The sequence below is a fragment of the Haliotis rubra genome, unplaced genomic scaffold, assembly GCF_003918875.1.
Source record: "Haliotis rubra isolate DU_JTF1 unplaced genomic scaffold, ASM391887v1 Scf11, whole genome shotgun sequence".
Lineage (NCBI taxonomy): Eukaryota > Metazoa > Mollusca > Gastropoda > Lepetellida > Haliotidae > Haliotis > Haliotis rubra.
The window spans coordinates 3,914,333-3,933,380 of record NW_025765003.1 but is presented as its reverse complement, the minus strand read 5'-3'; the positions used below and the strand labels follow the sequence as shown (position 1 = coordinate 3,933,380).

At 41.1% G+C, this 19,048-nt stretch overlaps 2 protein-coding genes across 4 annotated transcripts; one reads left to right on the top strand and one right to left on the bottom strand.

The window, feature by feature from the left end:
• Positions 1-2,531: 2,531 nt before the first annotated feature.
• On the top strand, positions 2,532-8,181 carry LOC124285012 (endochitinase 2-like). Of its 3 annotated transcripts, none has more exons than XM_046721170.1 (4): positions 2,532-3,218; positions 6,272-6,359; positions 6,468-6,818; positions 6,969-8,181. In XM_046721170.1, exons 1-3 carry the CDS (start codon positions 2,532-2,534, stop codon positions 6,779-6,781), a joined length of 1,089 nt encoding a protein of 362 aa, XP_046577126.1. In that variant the 3' UTR covers positions 6,782-6,818; positions 6,969-8,181. The 3 variants fall into 3 exon arrangements, with proteins under 3 accessions (XP_046577126.1, XP_046577121.1, XP_046577114.1); XM_046721165.1 differs by having other exon boundaries at positions 6,468-6,825; positions 6,976-8,181; XM_046721158.1 differs by having other exon boundaries at positions 6,468-8,181.
• A 1,627-nt stretch (positions 8,182-9,808) lies between these two features.
• LOC124285003 lies at positions 9,809-16,028 on the bottom strand. Its single transcript, XM_046721147.1, has 5 exons — positions 15,867-16,028; positions 15,215-15,305; positions 13,496-13,642; positions 12,738-12,858; positions 9,809-11,391 (listed from the first exon to the last, which is right to left on the bottom strand). Exons 2-5 carry the CDS (start codon positions 15,291-15,293, stop codon positions 10,779-10,781), a joined length of 960 nt encoding a protein of 319 aa, XP_046577103.1. The 5' UTR covers positions 15,294-15,305; positions 15,867-16,028; the 3' UTR covers positions 9,809-10,778.
• Between the last annotated feature and the right edge of the window lie 3,020 nt (positions 16,029-19,048).

Genomic DNA, 19,048 nt, shown 5'->3' with positions numbered 1-19,048 from the left:
TGATGCAAATTACTGAATTGTGTGATCCACACTCGATATTTGAGACTGTCGGCATACAGTGGAGCACTGGAGTATTTGATAAAACAACGAACAAACACACCACGGAATTCTAGCATAAAGTGGGACCCAAGTCCGTTGTGGCCACGTTTCTCACGTTCATCGCCTTTGCACAGAGGAAATAAAAACAGTCTAATGAGTAACTACAGATTTGTGAAATAAATAGAAAATATAGATTTCCTATATCAGGTTTCCAATTATACTGATTACGACTAACGACGTCTTGTGAAATATTCACGCAATGGATTCAGCTGAAATGTAGTGTGACGAATCCGTCTTCATCCTGAACGATGTCACTGAGACAGTATCATTTAGAAGAGTTGTAATTGGTGTGGTTACTCAAATACTCAGTGAAACGTGAAAAACTAACACCATATTATAGGTTTTTGTGATTAATTATTCTAGAAAATATCGTCGGCTATTGATTAATCTTGTCGATCAATAATATTTTGACTGGAGAAAATAATAAGTGATCGGATGATGTAAGTATTTTGCGTGCGTGCGTGCGTGCGTGCGTGCGTGCATGAATGAGTGAGTGTGTCAGTGTATAAACGAATACTAGTAGTATATATGATGTCGTTATACATGTCGTGACGCCAGAGCACCAGTTTTATACTTTATGCTAGTTACCACTGGATTGGTTGGTTGTTTAATTTCTGCTTGGTTGTATGTTCAGGCGGCAACAACACCGCCTCCATGGTGTAGTGGTTAGAGCGTCCGCCCAGAGAGCGGAAGGTCGAAGGTTCGGTCCCCGGCCGCGTCATACCAAAAGACGTTAAAATATGGTACTTGCCTGCCTACCGCTCGGCATTAATGGGTACAACAAGGACTGGTCGGCTCGAAGTCAGTATAATGTGTCTGAGTGGGGTATTCATGCTTCACTGCGGCATGGTATATCAGTGAGCTAGCACTATAAAACCAGCTTAAGTCTGGGCTAGTACAAGCAGCCACACATACATACACACGCATGCACGTCGTCATATGAGCGAAATAGTCTTAAGTACGACGTTAAACCCTATTTCACATCACCTCACCTCAGGTCAGGGGCGGTGGGGTAGTCTAGTGGTTAACGCGTTCTCTTGTCACGCCGAAGACCCGGGTTCGATTCCCCACATGGGTACAATGTGTGAAGCCCATTTCCGGTGTCCCCTGCCGTGATATTGCTGGAATATTGCTAAAAGCGGCGTAAAAAGGAACTCACTCACTCACTCTTCAACCGTGAGCTGAAACGTCGTAAAATACTTGAATGCAGTTCAAAGCGGTATTGAGCACACTCACGTATTTGTACTATAACCACTAGAGTACCCCACCGCCACTCACGTAGGAAGACCTACTGATACTGTTCCACTTGGTCCTCTATGTTGACCACTTGGAAGGACGGACACGAGTGTGGTGCAGGCAAACCATATACAAAATAGTAATCAGGGTGAATGAGGATTCGAACAATGAACCGTTTCTGAACGTGTCCAAGGGACGCAACTGTCCTGTGAATTGCCGCGTCTTATATTGATTACTGTATAGTGTGTAGGAATATTTATTGACAATTTTAGGGCTGTAACGATGCATCGAACTATCGATGGATTGCAATTGTTGAGTCTCCAATAGCAATTAATCGATAGTAGAAACGAAAAAAGCTATCGATGCATCGATAGTATGTGTGACTATCGATAGTTAGGTAATAATTATTGACTTCTGATAATAAATGCTCAGCGCCAAATACAGGAAGTACCAGCTTCGTTCATTTTGAGTTAGAGTTATCCGCCCCTGATACCTCTTAAACAAACATGGCTGTTTACTAGATCTGGGTTTCTAGGTTTCTTGTCAGTTTAAAAAGAGACTGAAACGTCTTAATTTGTTTTTATTTCATATGAACTATACATTCATTTGGGAAATGACTTGAAATGAGACAATTCAAGGGGGAAAATAGTATTGCAATAGTTTGTCGCAATAGACTATCGCTATCGCAATAGTTTGTCGCAATAGACTATCGCTATCGCAATAGTTGTTTCCCCCTCAGTAGTTAGACCTAATTGACATATTCTTAGTTTCACACACGAGGAGCTGTACAATGGGTTCATCTAATTGGTGTCAGGGTATCAAATATTAAGTAGATTATTATAGTCAAAAAAGTTGCAGCTTCAGCATATGTTTCTCAATCAATACGACACGTTTTAAGGACTATTGGCTTACGGAGTAATTATCAATAATGAGAAAGTTTTTGTGGATATTTTAATACAAAGGCCCTTTTTAATATTAGAAGAGCCAGCAAGATTTAACTAGGTGTTGTCACATGACTGATGAGGATCTACTTGAAATACGCAACAGTCCCTTCAAGCGTTCAGTTTTGGAGGACTGGAGAAAACTAACAGCAACTGCCGTACCATGTGATGTGTAATGCGACGATCTTATATACCATAACAAGGGTTCGAACTCATTGAACTAAACATATCCCCTGGTGAACTTTGCGAGGGACAATGCTGAAAGACATCATGTCATCTTGGTTCCTATTTGCAATGACTATGGTCCTTGCTGTTGATACGGCGTCGCATGGCCATACGACAGGGTTGCAGAATGAAACTTATGTGACCACCCCACAGGGAAGTCTGCCTACCACTCAAGAACCTGTGACCTCCCCACAGGGAAATCGGTCTACCACTCAAGAACCTGTGACCTCCCCACAGGGAAATCGGTCTACCACTCAAGAACCTGGAACCTCCCCACAGGGAAATCGGTCTAACACTCAAGAACCTGTGACCACCCCACAGGAAAGTTGGTCTACCACTCAAGAACCTGTGACCTCCCCACGGGGAAATTGGCCTACCACTCAAGAACCTGTGACCCCCCCACAGGAAAGTTGGTCTACCACACGAGAAACTGTGACCACCCCACAGGAAAGTCGGTCTGCCACTCGAGAAACTATGACCACCCCACTGGAAAGTCGGTCTGCCACTCAAGAACCTGTGGACCAGGGGGGCGAGATCCTCACCGCGGTACTGGACACGGAAGGGCAGTGCAACGCCATGTGTGTCTACGTGAAGCCTTGCTCCACATATTGCTGGCAAACTCAGACTGGGGTCTGTCAGCTGAAGGCTACTGGTAGGGGGAGCGGCTGTAGACCGGGACAGGAATGGGTATATGGGACCTTGGACACCGTCCGTATTGTAAGTATTATGTAACCTTCATCAATGTTAAACTTTGTTCCGACAAAGGCGACGTTCTACCCTCTTGGTACTGTCTCGTCAACAACTGAATCGTACATCACGATTACGCATGCTATCATCTTTTCGTATGTGTTTGTTGTTCAACTCCGCACTCAGCAATATTCCAGCTATATGGCGGAGGTCTGTAAATAATCGAGTCTGGATCAGACAATCCTGTGATCAACATCATGAGCATCGATCTAGGCACATGGGATACGGTGAAGTGTTAATTGCGTCAAGAGGCTACCGACCCACCGTACACGTTACAGTGACGTATGGCTTACAGTTACCCATTGCCAACTCATCATATCAATGTTTTAAATTTACAAAAGTACATACACACACAGATATATACATATATATATATAGATATATATATATATATATATATATATGGTGTATATATATATATATATGTATTCTGGTATATATATATATATATATTTGGAACAAAACAGAAACTTCACACTTGGAGAAATTAATTATTTTGAAAATGGTCAGTAGAAGGTAGTTACTATGGGCGACTACCATAATGGCCAGATTTAACCTGACGCAACCGCTCATTTTAAGTGTGGTGACCAACGCGGAGTGCATGAAGCACGCTCTTTAGTGAAAACGCTGCCCCGAGGCCACGTGACCATAATTTCGTGACCTTAACAACCAACACGAGTGCAGAACTTTCTGGGGATTTGAACATGTTAACAATCCTTGGGAGATAAAGAATTTTCATGCCACGCCTTACAAATCTTGAACGTGAGCGTGCAATTGGCATGTCCTAGGCTGGTGTGACTGTAGCACGTGCCATGAGATGCGGAAGGTGGACAATTCACAACCCGAGAACACGTGTGCATCAAACGGTTACAACATCTGACCGCCCCAAGTCAGGACGGCCACGTGTGACGGCACGTGACGAAGATAATCAAATTCGGCTTCGTCATTTGCGTAATCGTTTACCGACCGCAACGTCAACCAGTAATGCACTGTTTCTGGGTCCTGTGGCCATGTCCGTGCCAAACGTTCCCATGTTAGGCCGATTCTGACACAGATAGACCGTAATGAAAGTCTACGTTGTACCTGCAGACGTGTTGACGTCATGGTGTGGCCATCGAGATCACCTGACTTCATCACACACTGATTGGATGCTCTTTGAAGAAATCTTCGTGCTTTGAGACGTCAATCCCAGAACGTACGTTGAAGTGCTGGGCAGCCATGTTGGTACAACAATGAGACTTGCTGTTGTGAACGAGAGAGCGGTCATACGCGTCAACAAACGCCAATACAGATGGCCACTCCCTGTGAAAGGTGACCCCATCATGCTACTGTTGACTGTGGAGGGTGCCACAAGCGCACCTCAATGTCTAATCCTGTTTTGGTGTACGCACATTACCTCCATTAACAAGATTTATCCACCAGCAACACACTTTGTTCTATATGGGAATGTTTGTGACATAAAGTAGCACATATAAATGTACCTTTCTTCTTCTTTTTTTTAGTACACGTGTATTCATTTAAATGGCCGGTATGTTCTACTTAAGTTACTTGTTCTTAATACAAAGGTAATTAGTACATTTCTTGAGTGTTTGGCATATTTACCTAACCAGTGGTTCATGAAAAGGGTACACATGTCCTGCTTTACCGGTAGCACCCACCATTCACATCATTTACTGAAGAAAGGAAGTATTTTAGTGCCTGTACTCCTGTTGATAAACCTGATCATCAATATCTTTACACCGTTGGGTTTATTGATCAAAGAATAAACCTTCATTTCCAGCGCATGGTCCTAGCCACACTTCCCCAAACACATATCTGAATATACACCAAAATGCAAGGAAGCCTTTCCAGTTTCGGCTATCTTGAATTAAACATTATTATTATGTCTCAAGACAACAATATTCTTCTGACTTCACAGTTGGAACATTGAGACAGCCTAGTGGTTGAAGCATTCGCTTGTCAAGCCGAGGACCCAGGTTCGATTCCGCACATTGATACAATGGCTGAAACCCATTTCTGGTGCCCTTCAACGTGATATTGATAGAATATAGCTAAAAGCGACGTAAAACCACACTCCAGTCACTTATTCACTAGCCGTAACCAAGACTTTGTAATTCTCTAATTATGATCTAAGGGTGGATAGTACTGGATAAGGTGCTAAACCTTTACGCCATAATACTATATTACAATACCTATCATGTATATTGTCTATACTTAGTGAGTGAGCGCTTGAGTAGGATTTTACGCCGCTTTAGCAATTTTCCAGCAATATCTCGGCGGGGGACAGTGGCACGAGTGTTTCACAGTCACTATCACGATATCGACATGTAACGTTAATGACAGCAGTCTATCTGGTCGACCAATCCTTTTCATCAGAACGACGGTAGTCGAAGTGCCTCTCAAACTGGAGACCTAACATTGGTACAATGTGAGAATCCCCCGCCGTGATGGACTAATGCTAAAAGCGGCGTACAACTAAAACTCATGCGATATTAATGAATTTGACTTTTCATGCATATTGGCATAATCGACAGGAGGGCGCTTTTGGCCAATAATCTAACAAACTCTATGGTCATCTGACGTTCAACGACTAATGCAAATTTCAACCAGATGTCCCCGAAACACTGTTAAATAAATATATGAGTGAGTGAGTGAGTGAGTGAGTGAGTGAGTGATTGAGTGATTGAGTGATTGAGTGATGTAAGTATGTATGTATGTATGTAAGGCTCGATTATTCAAAGACCACCATTGCTTGGCAGTACTGTTGTGTGACGTCAAACAAGTAACAAACACTGATTGCATGAGTGGCCGGACATGCTCACTCTTTTCACGAACACCAGGTGTTATCACTGATCATACAATTATCACTACCATGTTGCCATTTACGAGGAATATTGTTTCTGCCATAATCGACAAAGATTATTCTTGGGCGCTGGCATTTTATATGTATTTGTGTCGTTGTACCCCTCAAAACGAAAAGTGTACGAATACATGTATTATAATGTCACGCTGTTCTTATCCAGGGAGCGGACCATCCGTGTGGCGGCCGCCCATGCCAGACAATGGAGATGTGTATACGTGTGACTTCAGTGTCATTATGTCTGCCCCTAGGTGAGTACATATTGATGTAATACCTAATGCGGCGTTTCTGACAGTATCTATACTACCAACATATTGATCACTTTCCATCTCCTCTTGACAATCCTAGTTCCTTTACAGGTTCAAGTAACGTTGACACCACCACGACTGAAGAGCCTAAAAGTCGCACTCCGAGCTCCATTTCAACTGACAAGCCTACAACCCCCAGATCAGTTGATGAGACTAAATCATATAGAACTGACGAACCCGAAACTGCCTCTGATGTCGACACTACCACTAAAAGGACTACCACTCCTACATCTGATGATGAGACCACTACTAGACGTTCTGGGACGACCACGACGAACTTGTATGAGACCACCACCGCGCTATCTTGGACTGCCACTACAACACTGCCTCACACCACCATGAAAGAAACAGAAATAAAAGGCTAGAACTAAAGCATACATAACTAGCACCAGACGATCTAAGACCGCCATTATAAATAAAAGCACATGCACTGGAGGACCAAAGGATGTCACAACGAAATCGTATGAGACCACACGAGTGTCTAGGACTACCGTTACGAAATAGTGAGAGGCCACCACAAATGTATATAGAACAAGCACTAGAGGGTCTAACACAGCCGCTACGAAATAGCGTGATGCCATCAATAAAGACTATACAACTAGCACTAGAGGATCCAAGACCGCTCTATGAACAGCATGAGACCACCACCATTAAAGCACATAGTACAAGCACTGGATGGACCAAAGGCTGCCACAACGATATTGTATGAGACCGCTACAGGGTCTAAGACGACCATTCAGAAACACTGTGAGGCTACCACAAATGTATATAGAACAAGCACTAGAGGATCTGAGACTGACAGTATGAGATATTATGAGACAACTAGAGCATTTAGAACTAGCACTAGAGGATCTAAGACCGAAGACTTTCACTACGAAATATACTGACTACTAAACAAAAACTTTACCGTAGTTTTGAATCAGTCTAGTTGAAATATCACAAACGATAGATCCACGAAGTAAATTGTATAACCGGGTCACAATTTCAACGAAATTAGCATTTAAAATGTCAATCATACAACCGATATTTGCATGATATTTGCCCGAATTGCGATGGGGTAGTAAAAAAAAGTTTTCAACGAAATGAACAAAGGGCAATGCCGCGGAGAAAAAGCCAGTCGTCCCTGATGACGTCACGTGAGCTACAACGCCATTTTCCTTGGAGGGCCTGGATCAGTCTAAGTAAACATAGGCTCAGTATTATTCGTTACACTGCTATACTAAGTCTAACAAAACCTTGTTATGGATAACAACTTATTTGTTTCTCACGACGTTTCTGGGCTAGTTCTTGCCTCTTGTTCACCCACCTTTCGTGAGAAACAGTTGTTATCCAAAACATTTGACTTGTATCATTACACCAACTTCTAAATGCCTTTGAAGAATTTCATTACAACACTTGAACTATATAACTCACTATATATAACTCATGCATTATTGACTTGACGCGTCACAGAGCTGTTCCATAGTGATTCCATTAGGACCCTGATCCAAACCCGTATCGCAAAGTGCATGCATTGTGATCTCGTGATACACTACCTTCGACCCAAAACATCACAAATACTGTTGCGGCACGGTGCAAACGTACTCGTAGTTTAGATTGCGTATTTTAGGAAGCAAATCCTGTTGCACATTCCATGTACATAGGGCACGGTTGTGTGTGAGTTTGGTTCCCGATTCAGGGCCTATATTTTCGAAACGTTTGGAGCCCTACTAACTTCTTGAGCCCATTCTTAACATATTGGCTACGATCAAAGTTAACAATTCTTAGGGCTTGGCTACGATCAAAGTTAACAATTCTTAGGGCTACGAACGTTTCGAAACTCTAGGCCCAGGACAATAATGAAAACACTATGGAACAGCTAACAGCTCTGAGTAGCCACAAATAAAAATCGTTCATTACTGCAGTTAGTTATTGAATGTTCTGCTAATAGTTGTTAGGTGATCAGTCAGCAACACCACTGGTGATTATTTTATTCAAATACAACCAAATGAAGCCATATGTTAGATCGGGAAGCTGTGAAGAATCCGATCTGCGAAAGTGTAAATTCATACGTTTGCAACAAGCACATTTAATGGTTCATAACAATTATAAAATGTTTTTTTCCCTCATCTGAATCAATAAACACTCCTATATTTAAAAACAGAGTCCATTAATGTTAAATGAAAATGACATTACAGTCCAGCTAAGAACATCCCAATTTTTTAAAAAAATGAAACAGTAACAGCATTGCGTAACAGCAGATCAATACAAGAATATGAGTGAGTGAGGTTTTACGCCGCTTTTAGCAATATTCCAGCTATAAAGCGGCGGGGGACACCACAAATGGGCTTTACACAATGTACACATGTGGGGAATCGAACCCGGGTCTTGGGCGTGACGAGCAAACGTTTTAACCACTAGGCTACCTCACCGCCCCTACCAGAATATGATATATGGAGGGCAACTTTAGTCAAATGAAAATTAACTTCTATGTTTTTGCTTTTATGGAGGTAGAAAGGGACCAACCTATGTGCACACCATTCTGCGGATCTACGCGCACAGAACACGCCAGCAAAATATGCATACCCATTTTAGAAGGTTTTGCGCGCACCTTACATCGGATGTGCAGCAAAGAAAAGAGCTCACATCTTTTTAGCGCATTTACAGCAAATGCGCACATCATTTGGTGGATTTGCATCAAAGTGTGCACACCATTTTGGCGGATTTGCAGCAAAGTGACTTAGTTAAGGGCAGGGTTGCAATAAAAGTTCTGTCCATCCTCTTATAAGGCGGGTCAGGAAATAGTGGGCGTGGCCTATATGTTCCAGTTGTCAAATCAACATATATGTACCGTTATATACGAGTCACGTATCACAGATGACGTCATCGACCTGCAAACACAATCAACAGATGGCGATAACTGGTTGCTCCCATGTTTGTTGATGGACACCCTGAAAGGGGCAATTGAAGATGTTGAATACGCTTAGATGTTATCCTCAACACACATTTCTTGATGTCCATCACTCCTTTCAAAGGAAACGTGCACACAACCGAAGAGGTCCAATTATGGGGGGAAATTGGTGTAATTAGGTTTTCTCAGCCTACACCACTGATGCCAACACATCATACACTAAGTATTGGGCTCGGCACCAAGCTACAGTCTGAAGTTACCCCAAACAAACTGAAAACATTTGGAATCAGATCTTTCTGCTTTTGTAGCAGCAATTTTTTGGAATGCACTCGCCATAGAACAGAGTGATTGAACCATGTGAACTTTTTAGAGGAAGACTTAGAACTCATCTCTTCAGCAATATTGACTGTTAGCGTTTTGAGCATGTACTGCATGGAGTTTATCGCAATGTAACCAAGCATTGTTACTAAGTGGGATCAACAAAATATCAATATGAGGCATGTAATCTATACCATATCATCTATTTTCAAATGCACATATAACATAACAAGGTTCCTTATCCTCATTAGTTTGAATACAGATAGAAACCATTCCCAAAACGTTTTCCGCAAACAATTGTTAGTCTCCACTCTTCGGATATCTTGCAGTCAGTTCTCAACAAGCATGAAAACAGCTTAATTCAAGTATTTGGAAAAGCTAAATAAAAAGTGAGCTGATTTTGTTATCTATCTTTGGAATAATACCTACTATGTTTAATTGTTTGGTTGACAGATATGAACAATATCAACTGGATGCACCATGTATCCAAATGGGAAGAGAAAGATACCTACTATGTATAATTGTTTGGTTGACATATATGAACAATATCAACTGGATGCACCATGTATCCAAATGGGAAGAGAAAGATACCTACTATGGTTAATTGTTTGGTTGAAAGATATGAACAATATCAACTGGATGCACCATGTATCCAAATGGGAAGAGAAAGATACCTACTATGTTTAATTGTTTGGTTGACAGATATGAACAATATCAACTGGATGCACCATGTATCCAAATGGGAAGAGAAAGATACCTACTATGTTTAATTGTTTGGTTGACAGATATGAACAATATCAACTGGATGCACCATGTATCCAAATGGGAAGAGAAAGATACCTACTATGTTTAATTGTTTGGTTGACAGATATGAACAATATCAACTGGATGCACCATGTATCCAAATGGGAAGAGAAAGATACCTACTATGTTTAATTGTTTGGTTGACAGATATGAACAATATCAACTGGATGCACCATGTATCCAAATGGGAAGAGAAAGATGTACATGCTCTGGTACTCATTAATTAGTGTTACCTTATGTTGGGTTATGACAGGCATTTGAAAGACTTGTTCCATGCCATTACCATAGCTGGATAATCCCAAGAGCTGTTATGATAAGTCATATCGGAGGTTTGTACATGACACTCAAAATCATTGGTACCAACGATCCCCAATGCCACTGTTATTGCTGTTGTCGCTGCCCTTATACCAAGGGGTTGGTGTTCTAACTGAGGACCGGTACTGGCGGAGGGACGTAGAAGATGCAGTCTTCTCTGTATCATTTAGAGGGTTGAGTCTCCCCTGTCCAATTGGTGGCAGGGACGCCTGTCCTGGCCGTCTGGTCTTGTTAAAATATCTGCTTTGACTTGACTTAGCAATAGGAGGCAAACGCACCATTGTATCACTCTTAGCCTCTGCTGGCACAGGTCTTGGTATGCCTTGCTTTGGTTTACGGGCAGGCATCACGCTGTGTCGTTTCTCCTCTCCGCTGGAAGACAGGTTTTCTACTAGTCTCCGCAAGGACTGATTCTCTGACATCAGAACGTCATATTTGTCATACATTTGTGCCAAACTAGCCTGTATCTGTGTCTTACGTGATTTGACTTTGTTGAAGGTGGCCTCAGCCTTGTTGCATTCTGCTTTCCACATATCAATGTCACGCTCTGCCTTGTCCTTGAGAGCCTGCTCCCGCCTCAGCTCTGACTCAAGGTTCTCAAGCTTCACCTGGTACTCTCTGTTTTGCTCGGACATATACTTCAGGTATCTGAAACCGGGGATTACAGTACACTTTACAGTTATTGAGTTGGAAACAAACCCTGAAGATCTGGGTTAGAAGTGATCTTCAGTAACCCACGCTTGTCGTAACAGGCTCCCTGACTTGGTTCACACGTGTCATCTATCTCAATTGCGTAGATCGATGTTCATGATGTTGTTCACTGGATTCACTGGTCCAGACTCGATTATTTACAGACCGCCGCCATATAGCTGGAATATTGCTGAGTGCAGGGTAAAACTAAACTCACTCACTCGCTGCTTTAACAGTACTCCAGTTACATCAAACTATATTCACAATACCCCTGAAGTTCACATTGCCCGATGTAGTGAGAGCGAGTAACCTCCCTTGAACCGTCGTTTTAGCGGTTTCGCCGATGCAGGTCTCAGGCATTTACAATGTGACTAAGGGACCGTTCATAATTTTTCTCTCTCTCTCTCTCTCTCTCTCTCTCTCTCTCTGTCTCTCTCTCTCGTCGTTGTGATGATGATTTCTATGGAGAAGCATGTACAATGTGTGTGTGACCCCCTAAACTTTTTATGTACAAAGTAAGTGAACCCCCTAAACTTTGTACATGTAAGTGAACCCCTGCATGTCATGTACAAAATCAATTACCCCCTCCCGTCCCATAATTTTTAAGCAGAATTTTATAATAATATTTATGTACAAAATTGCTGACCCCCCCTATGGTAGATGTGTACAAAATTGATGACCCCCATACCTCCCATGAACAAAATGGGTGACCCACCCTTAAAATCATTATCACCACCACTACCCCACCCCACCCCCAGCTATAAATTATGAACGCTCCCTAACCTAGATACACTTATGGTCATGCATCGGATTCGAAACCAATTATTAGTGGTTTTCTTGCATGTCTAAGCTGGTACCTTACAACAAATTGCGCAGCCTTAGACTACGGGTCCATTTGTCTCCCCAATTTTATGAGATTTAGTAGATGCCTATACAAGGAGATTCTATTATTTACATCACCCTTAGCATAGCACTAGTCATGTCATGAACACATATGATTACAGGAATGATATTTGTGACTTCAACTTTGTTTAGGCCATGTCATTTCTTAGTGGTAACCCTGTGACTATGATATTCTTTACTGCTTCAGAGAAAAATACTTATTCGAAACGTTATATATGGATAGTAGGTATATGACTAATTTGTACCAAAATAGTCGATACATAAGTTCTTCAAATATGATTTGTTGTTATTGACTCACTGATATGTTGGAACAGCCCCTCCTCTGCCCTAATATTTGTGGGCATAAGGCGGAAAATGGCACTTAACCTCTTCAGGATGTGTACCCAGTACAACACACTTACTGTTTCTGGTTGTTGAGTGCAGTGACAGTAATGTCCAAGTACTTCTTAGCATTCTGGTGTGCGGCTGTTATCATCTTCAGCTTGCTCTGAACACTGGGTTCGAACTGGTTCAGGAAATGATCTGGTAACACATACGAAATTACACCACATATTACCTCAACAACAGATATGGCTGTGGCTATATAAATGCAGAAATCTTAAATGGGACCCATGTTTCCGTCCTTACAAAAACATGCAAACAAATTTCTTATTCAAGTTCGAGTAGCTGTCTCCAAGAAATATCATCAGACATTTTCGTATTTGATCTGGGTTCCTCATTGAAAGGTGACTTTTGAGGAATACTAACTTGGAGGTAAGTTGTTAAAGAATAGAACTGCATATATGGGTGGTAGAAAATATTAAATTCAGGGTTGTAGAATGATGAAATATAAAACACCTGATAAGAATGAGTAGATATATAAATATCCTATAACAATAAAAATGAAGGGGGAAAACATGCTGCATTAAGAGTATGGAATATAAGCTTAGGACCTACGGGGGAAGTGACAAATCAGAAAACCATGAGCATAACACATTAGATTTCTTAACATGACTTGATGTGACATCCAGCACAAATCTAGCACATTACAACCAAGGTATTGTATAGTATCCAGGTCGATTTTATATGAAGCATGCCTATGATGTAATTTTTTTTTACTACATTTGGGCACTGGAATTCCATCAAACAGCATTCATGAATCAATTTACAATGTTCCTACCATCTAGTCTAATGTCTTGCAGTCCAATGCCAGTATCCTGTGTGTTCACATGGTGACAGGCTGGTCTCTGAGCACCATCATGTTCGTCACTGTTAGATGGAGAGGGGCGAGGCTGTGACACCAGGTCGCTGACGTTCACATTCTTATCTGTGTCAAATAAATAAATGCTTGTCAACTTTTTTGGCATAAATACGTTTGCATAATATCCTTAAGGATCTGATTGCAATCTGAAGTTCCAATAAATGGCAGGTGAAATTATGAAGAATGAATAGATGTATGACATCAGTAATAAATGAGAAGAGCCACACTACATGTGATAAGATTTAGGGGGAGTCTGTGAACAATACAATTAAATTAGGAATACATATATATGTGTTTTTGTACAGCTGCACATGCTGCCTCATTAAGCATTCAGTGGTCATTATAAGCCCTTCAGTTGCCAAAGGTCAATACTTTCAACATATTTCATTTAGTATACTTCACTTCAGTTCTGATTGCCATTTATGAACACTGATTGGTGACCCTGTACAGTTGTCTGCATTGACATGGTAAATATATTTACATTCATTTATATTTATAAACCTGAGGTTCAATATAACAAAAACAAGTGTTTGCCACTGATATGGCAATGTCCCCAGCCACTAAAGAATGGAATATCTATGCCAGAAATGACTGGTGTCTGCATAATCACCCAATATAGGCTGTCAACATAACTGAAAACATTGGGTGCAATGTTTTATGAGATATGGCTTTAAATAAGTTTGAAAAGCGGTCAAAGTGTCGTGGTGACCTTGACGAATAGGTCAAGGTCACCCAAATTGACTGGTGTCTGGGTAATCCCCCAATATAGGCTGTCGCCAAATTTGAAGACATTGGGTACAACAGTCCATGAGATGTAGCGTTAACAAGAGTTTGGAAAGGGTTCAAAGTGTCGTGGTGACCTTGAAAATAAGGTCAAGGTCACCCAAATCGACTGGTGTCTGCGTAATCCCCCAATTACGGCTGTCACCAAACTTGAAGACATTGGGTACAACAGTTCATCAGATATCGCGTTACCAAGAATCAGGACGGACGGACGGACGGACGGACGCCGCTGAATACATAGTCCCCCTTTCGCGTTGCGGCGGGGGACAAAGAAGCGTACTAGTGCGCTTTATCAATTTGTACCCAACTACCTTAAGACACAATAAGATAATGGTTTTTAATGTAATGTGAACAGATAGGCAGTTATTGTCCCACATTCAATATGTATTTTAGTGAGGAAGAATCACGACTTAAGTCTAATAAGCTATAAAACTAGCTCCTTATACAGACATTTTGTGACATTTAATGAGTCTAGCTGTGACAGACAAACCATTCTGACAGCATGGTTTGAGTATCAAGCAGAATAAGACTACCAAGCTACCAAGCTTCACCTTCAAATTCCAAATTTAGTAGTCTCATGCAACACAAGAATGAGATAGTCTGATCTGTGTTCCCAGTAGTATAAATCCTGACATCTGACTTTTCATTTACCAACTGACAGTTAAAACATTGAAAATCAAAACTGATATTACACAGGAATCATATAAAATGATCAATATGACCTACATTGCAAGATCAAGATACTGGTATGGGCTTAAATTACGCAATTTAAAACTCGTGACTGGTCTGTCAGTTGGCTACAAGAAAACGACCAAGCCACGTGAGAGAGAGTTGACACTTCAGGACGACACTTACGTGTGGGAGTTGCTTCTGATGACCGAGAAGATGTACTTCTACTTGGAGATCTCACTTGTATTGGTGGTACTGTTTTCATATCTGAAATGGGCTAACAAAAAAAATACTGAATAGAGATTTGCTGTTGTATCCCAGATAGCATTCGGACGTTGGCTCAACGTTGGCAATGTTGGCAAAACCATTGCCAACGTTGGGCCAACGTCCGAATGCTATCTGGGATGATGTATCAATTAACTTATCCACGTGTGTTCTGGGTTTTCGTAAGCTTAGAATATCCGTTGCTCGAAAGTCGCATGAGCTTGTCGTCACCAACTTATTGATGACAAATATATCTTAAACATAAGCTAATATCCGATTATTTACGACGTTAGTGCTACGCAAAACGCCTCGATATAACGTGTAAACACCGCCATTCGAAAACAATGTAATCCGACCATACATCAGAACAAATGACTCGTTTTTCAACTGTCGCCTGATGATATATAGGCTAAATATTAAAAGTAAAAACAATCAGTTTACATGATGCGAGAACCTAATAATATCCCTGCAGTCGTATACTCAAATTCGTGATGATTACGTTTCGCCCATGATGATGACGAATAACGTGGGAATGGAGCCATTTGAACATATGAAATGCTACAAGGTTTCGTACTTGTTGAACTAATCTAGGTGAGATTGGGGAGATCGCATCCTGTTCCTCGATTTGCACGCATCTAAATTATAACGAAATCCAGAGCTTGAAAATAAATCCAACATCAATAAACCGACAAAAATTCACAGACGCAGCGAAAACAAGGTCACGTGACGTATTCAAGCACGCTCCTTGCGACGTAAGGGTTGCAATTTAGATTATCAGAAAGTAAGTGTATTTCATTGTAATCTTAATTCGATGTGCGGCTAGGAACAAATCCCAAATTACATTTGATACTTGTAGAAAAGAGATTGCATAGTAAAAGTTAGTCAAACCTTTCAGTTCATTTCATTATCTGGAGTCCATTTTGTCAATGCACGGAGTTTCTGAAAAGACGAAAGGGCAGATAACTCTTAGTTTTTGCATTGATGATAATTTGTTATTATCTGTAACATTCCTTGGATCGTATCCTTATGGTTATTTTGCTTTCCTACATTCACCTTTTTAATATTATATGAACTGAGAAGAAGAATCGTCATATTTTTATTTTTTTATCTTTTGCATCAAATGCAAAACAAAGCGGGAACGTGGTAATTATCCAACGCAAATGTCAAAGATTCACCAAAATGGCCGAAATCCTAAAATGTAACTGATTCAGTCTTTCAAATCCAGTTTTATGTTAAACAATATCATGAAGCGAAGAAGATAATTTAGTATAAAGCATATTGGAATTTGTTTGAAAAAGAGAAAGACGTTTGATTCAATGAACGCCCATTGAAACTTCAGTCAGCTCAGTTGGGTGTCACAGCCGTTAGTCAAAATAATAAGCCTAGTGGTTTAGGCGTTCGCTCGTCACTTCGAAGACCCCGGTTCGATTCCCCACATGGGCTCAATGTGTGAGGCCCATTTCTTGCGTTCCCCGCCGTGATATTGGTGGAATATTGCTAAAAGCGGCGTAAAACCTAACTCACTCACTCACTTTAAATTGAAAAGGAGCCCCAGTGAGATGGGAGATTCAAAACCTGAGGAAATGTAGACACGCTTCATTTTGGTCTTGACTGACTGAGTTTTGGTTTTACGCCGCTTTTAGCAATATTCCAGCAACATCACGGCGGGGGGACACCAGAAATGGGCTTCACACATTGTACCCACGTGGGGATTCGAACCCGGGTCTTCGGCGTGACGAGCCAACGCTTTAACCACTTAGGCTACCCCACCGCCCCATTTTGGGCTTGAGCATTGAGGGGAAGGCTAGACAGTAGGGAAAATAATACGGTTTAGGGACTGTGAAACGAACTAGTTAAGTACATCTAGTATACTATATGATTATTTAAGTAAAATGCAATGGACAAATTCTTCCTCCTGTGATACGAACTCAAAGTTTTCTCACTGTCCAATCACTGACTTCCTCTCAGGACCTTCTCATTGTCCAGCCACGGAATCTGCACTCTGGGGTGATTATTTTATGTGAGTTTCAGTCACTTGTACCTAAACGTAAACTTCAATTATTTATAAAGGTAAACAAATGTTTCTCCACTGTGAGAAACTTACCGTTCTCGGTTTGTCTGCTAATAGGCCAAAGGCTCTGTGAACCTCCTCCGGTACCAACATGCCAAGTAAGTCGTGCTGATTGCTACATCTCTGTGTCGTTATTCTGACACACTCAACAACAATCCCAGTAGTAAATAATCTGGACCCGACTGCGGCAGACAATCAAGTGACTGATATTGCATCGAACGATCAACACCGTTGAAGGAAGATTACACACCACCTTCTCTATCAGCGAGCCCACCGCCAGATCCTTTCGGTCGCCAATAACGACCAGCATAGGTCGCTGGTGAGCAGCTTAAATCCGGAATCAACACGGAATGATGGACGTCGTGGAAGAATGTTGTTCCTGTCATTACATTCTCTAAATGCCAGCTTGATGAAACCTGCTGTAGGGCTTGGACGGGTCCAAATTTTCTAACCGTGTACTCAACCCCCATTACCCTACCCTAACCGGATACCCGTCATGTTAATTCTTGACATCAAATTTGTAAGAAATGGCAATATATTCTTCAGCTCGGAGGCTAAAATTTCCAGTTTTTCAATATCTTAACCATGTATTATATTCAAAAGAAGTGACTGTAATTATGTCGAAATCTTCAAAGACAATACAACCTTTTAATCATGAAAGAATAACATATTACATTGTTACTATTAGTCACATGTTCATAACCGTGTATTAAGACGGGTACCGGGGCCAACTCATTACCCACCCGTCCCGGATATCCGGGTTACCCGTCCATGCCCTAACCTGCTGGTCAAGACAGTGTAAGATTATTTTTTGATTATATTTTGATCTGAATATTTGTCTGGATACAGTAACTGTGAATCCTTCAGTTTAAGCTGACTTTGGCCCATGAGGGTGAAACCTGTGGATACAATAGGTGTTTAATCTGACAGCTGGTCCAGGCAGAGTAACCTCTAGATCCTTTAGTTCGATCTGACAACTTGTCAAAATCATGTCACCTGTGAATCCATTACTGATAGCTCTGAACATTGACCAGCATAATGACTACAAAGGATGGGGAGGGTATCTTGTTTAATCCTCTGGACAGTAATATTGCAGCTATATCACAACACCTGATAAACAATTATGTCTGTACCAGAAAAACCTGAGTATCCATTAGTGTTGGGAATTGGTTAAAATCTCATAATTGATGATTGGCTCATTACAACCGCTCATCATCGAAAATAATTGGTTAGCGTAATTTATTAAATTTGTTTTTGCACATAAAGATAAGGAAAAAAACATGTAGTTCTGTTGGGGCTTTTGGCAAAATTTCACATCTTTAAAGGATGACTAGTATGTTAGGAACATAAATTTCTTGGAGCCTTTAAGATAAATTCAATCATGACTTGAAACGAGCTTGTAGTGCTTACAAAATGTAACAGACAAAACCAACCAAGTGAAAAATATTATTAATGAAAACAAGTGTTCCAAAATTGGTTGTGTTCGATTATGAGAAATTATGATCGATTGCTTGGTCGTTTAGTCACTACGACCAATCTTCGATTATTTCAATTAATCGGACCACCACTAATATCCATGCAATGTAGGTTTATGATAAATCTGATCCTTGACTGGCAGCTCCTGAAACCAAAGGGATGCAATTCTGCACAACAAATTGCAGTTGCATGTGAACAAACACAAAGAC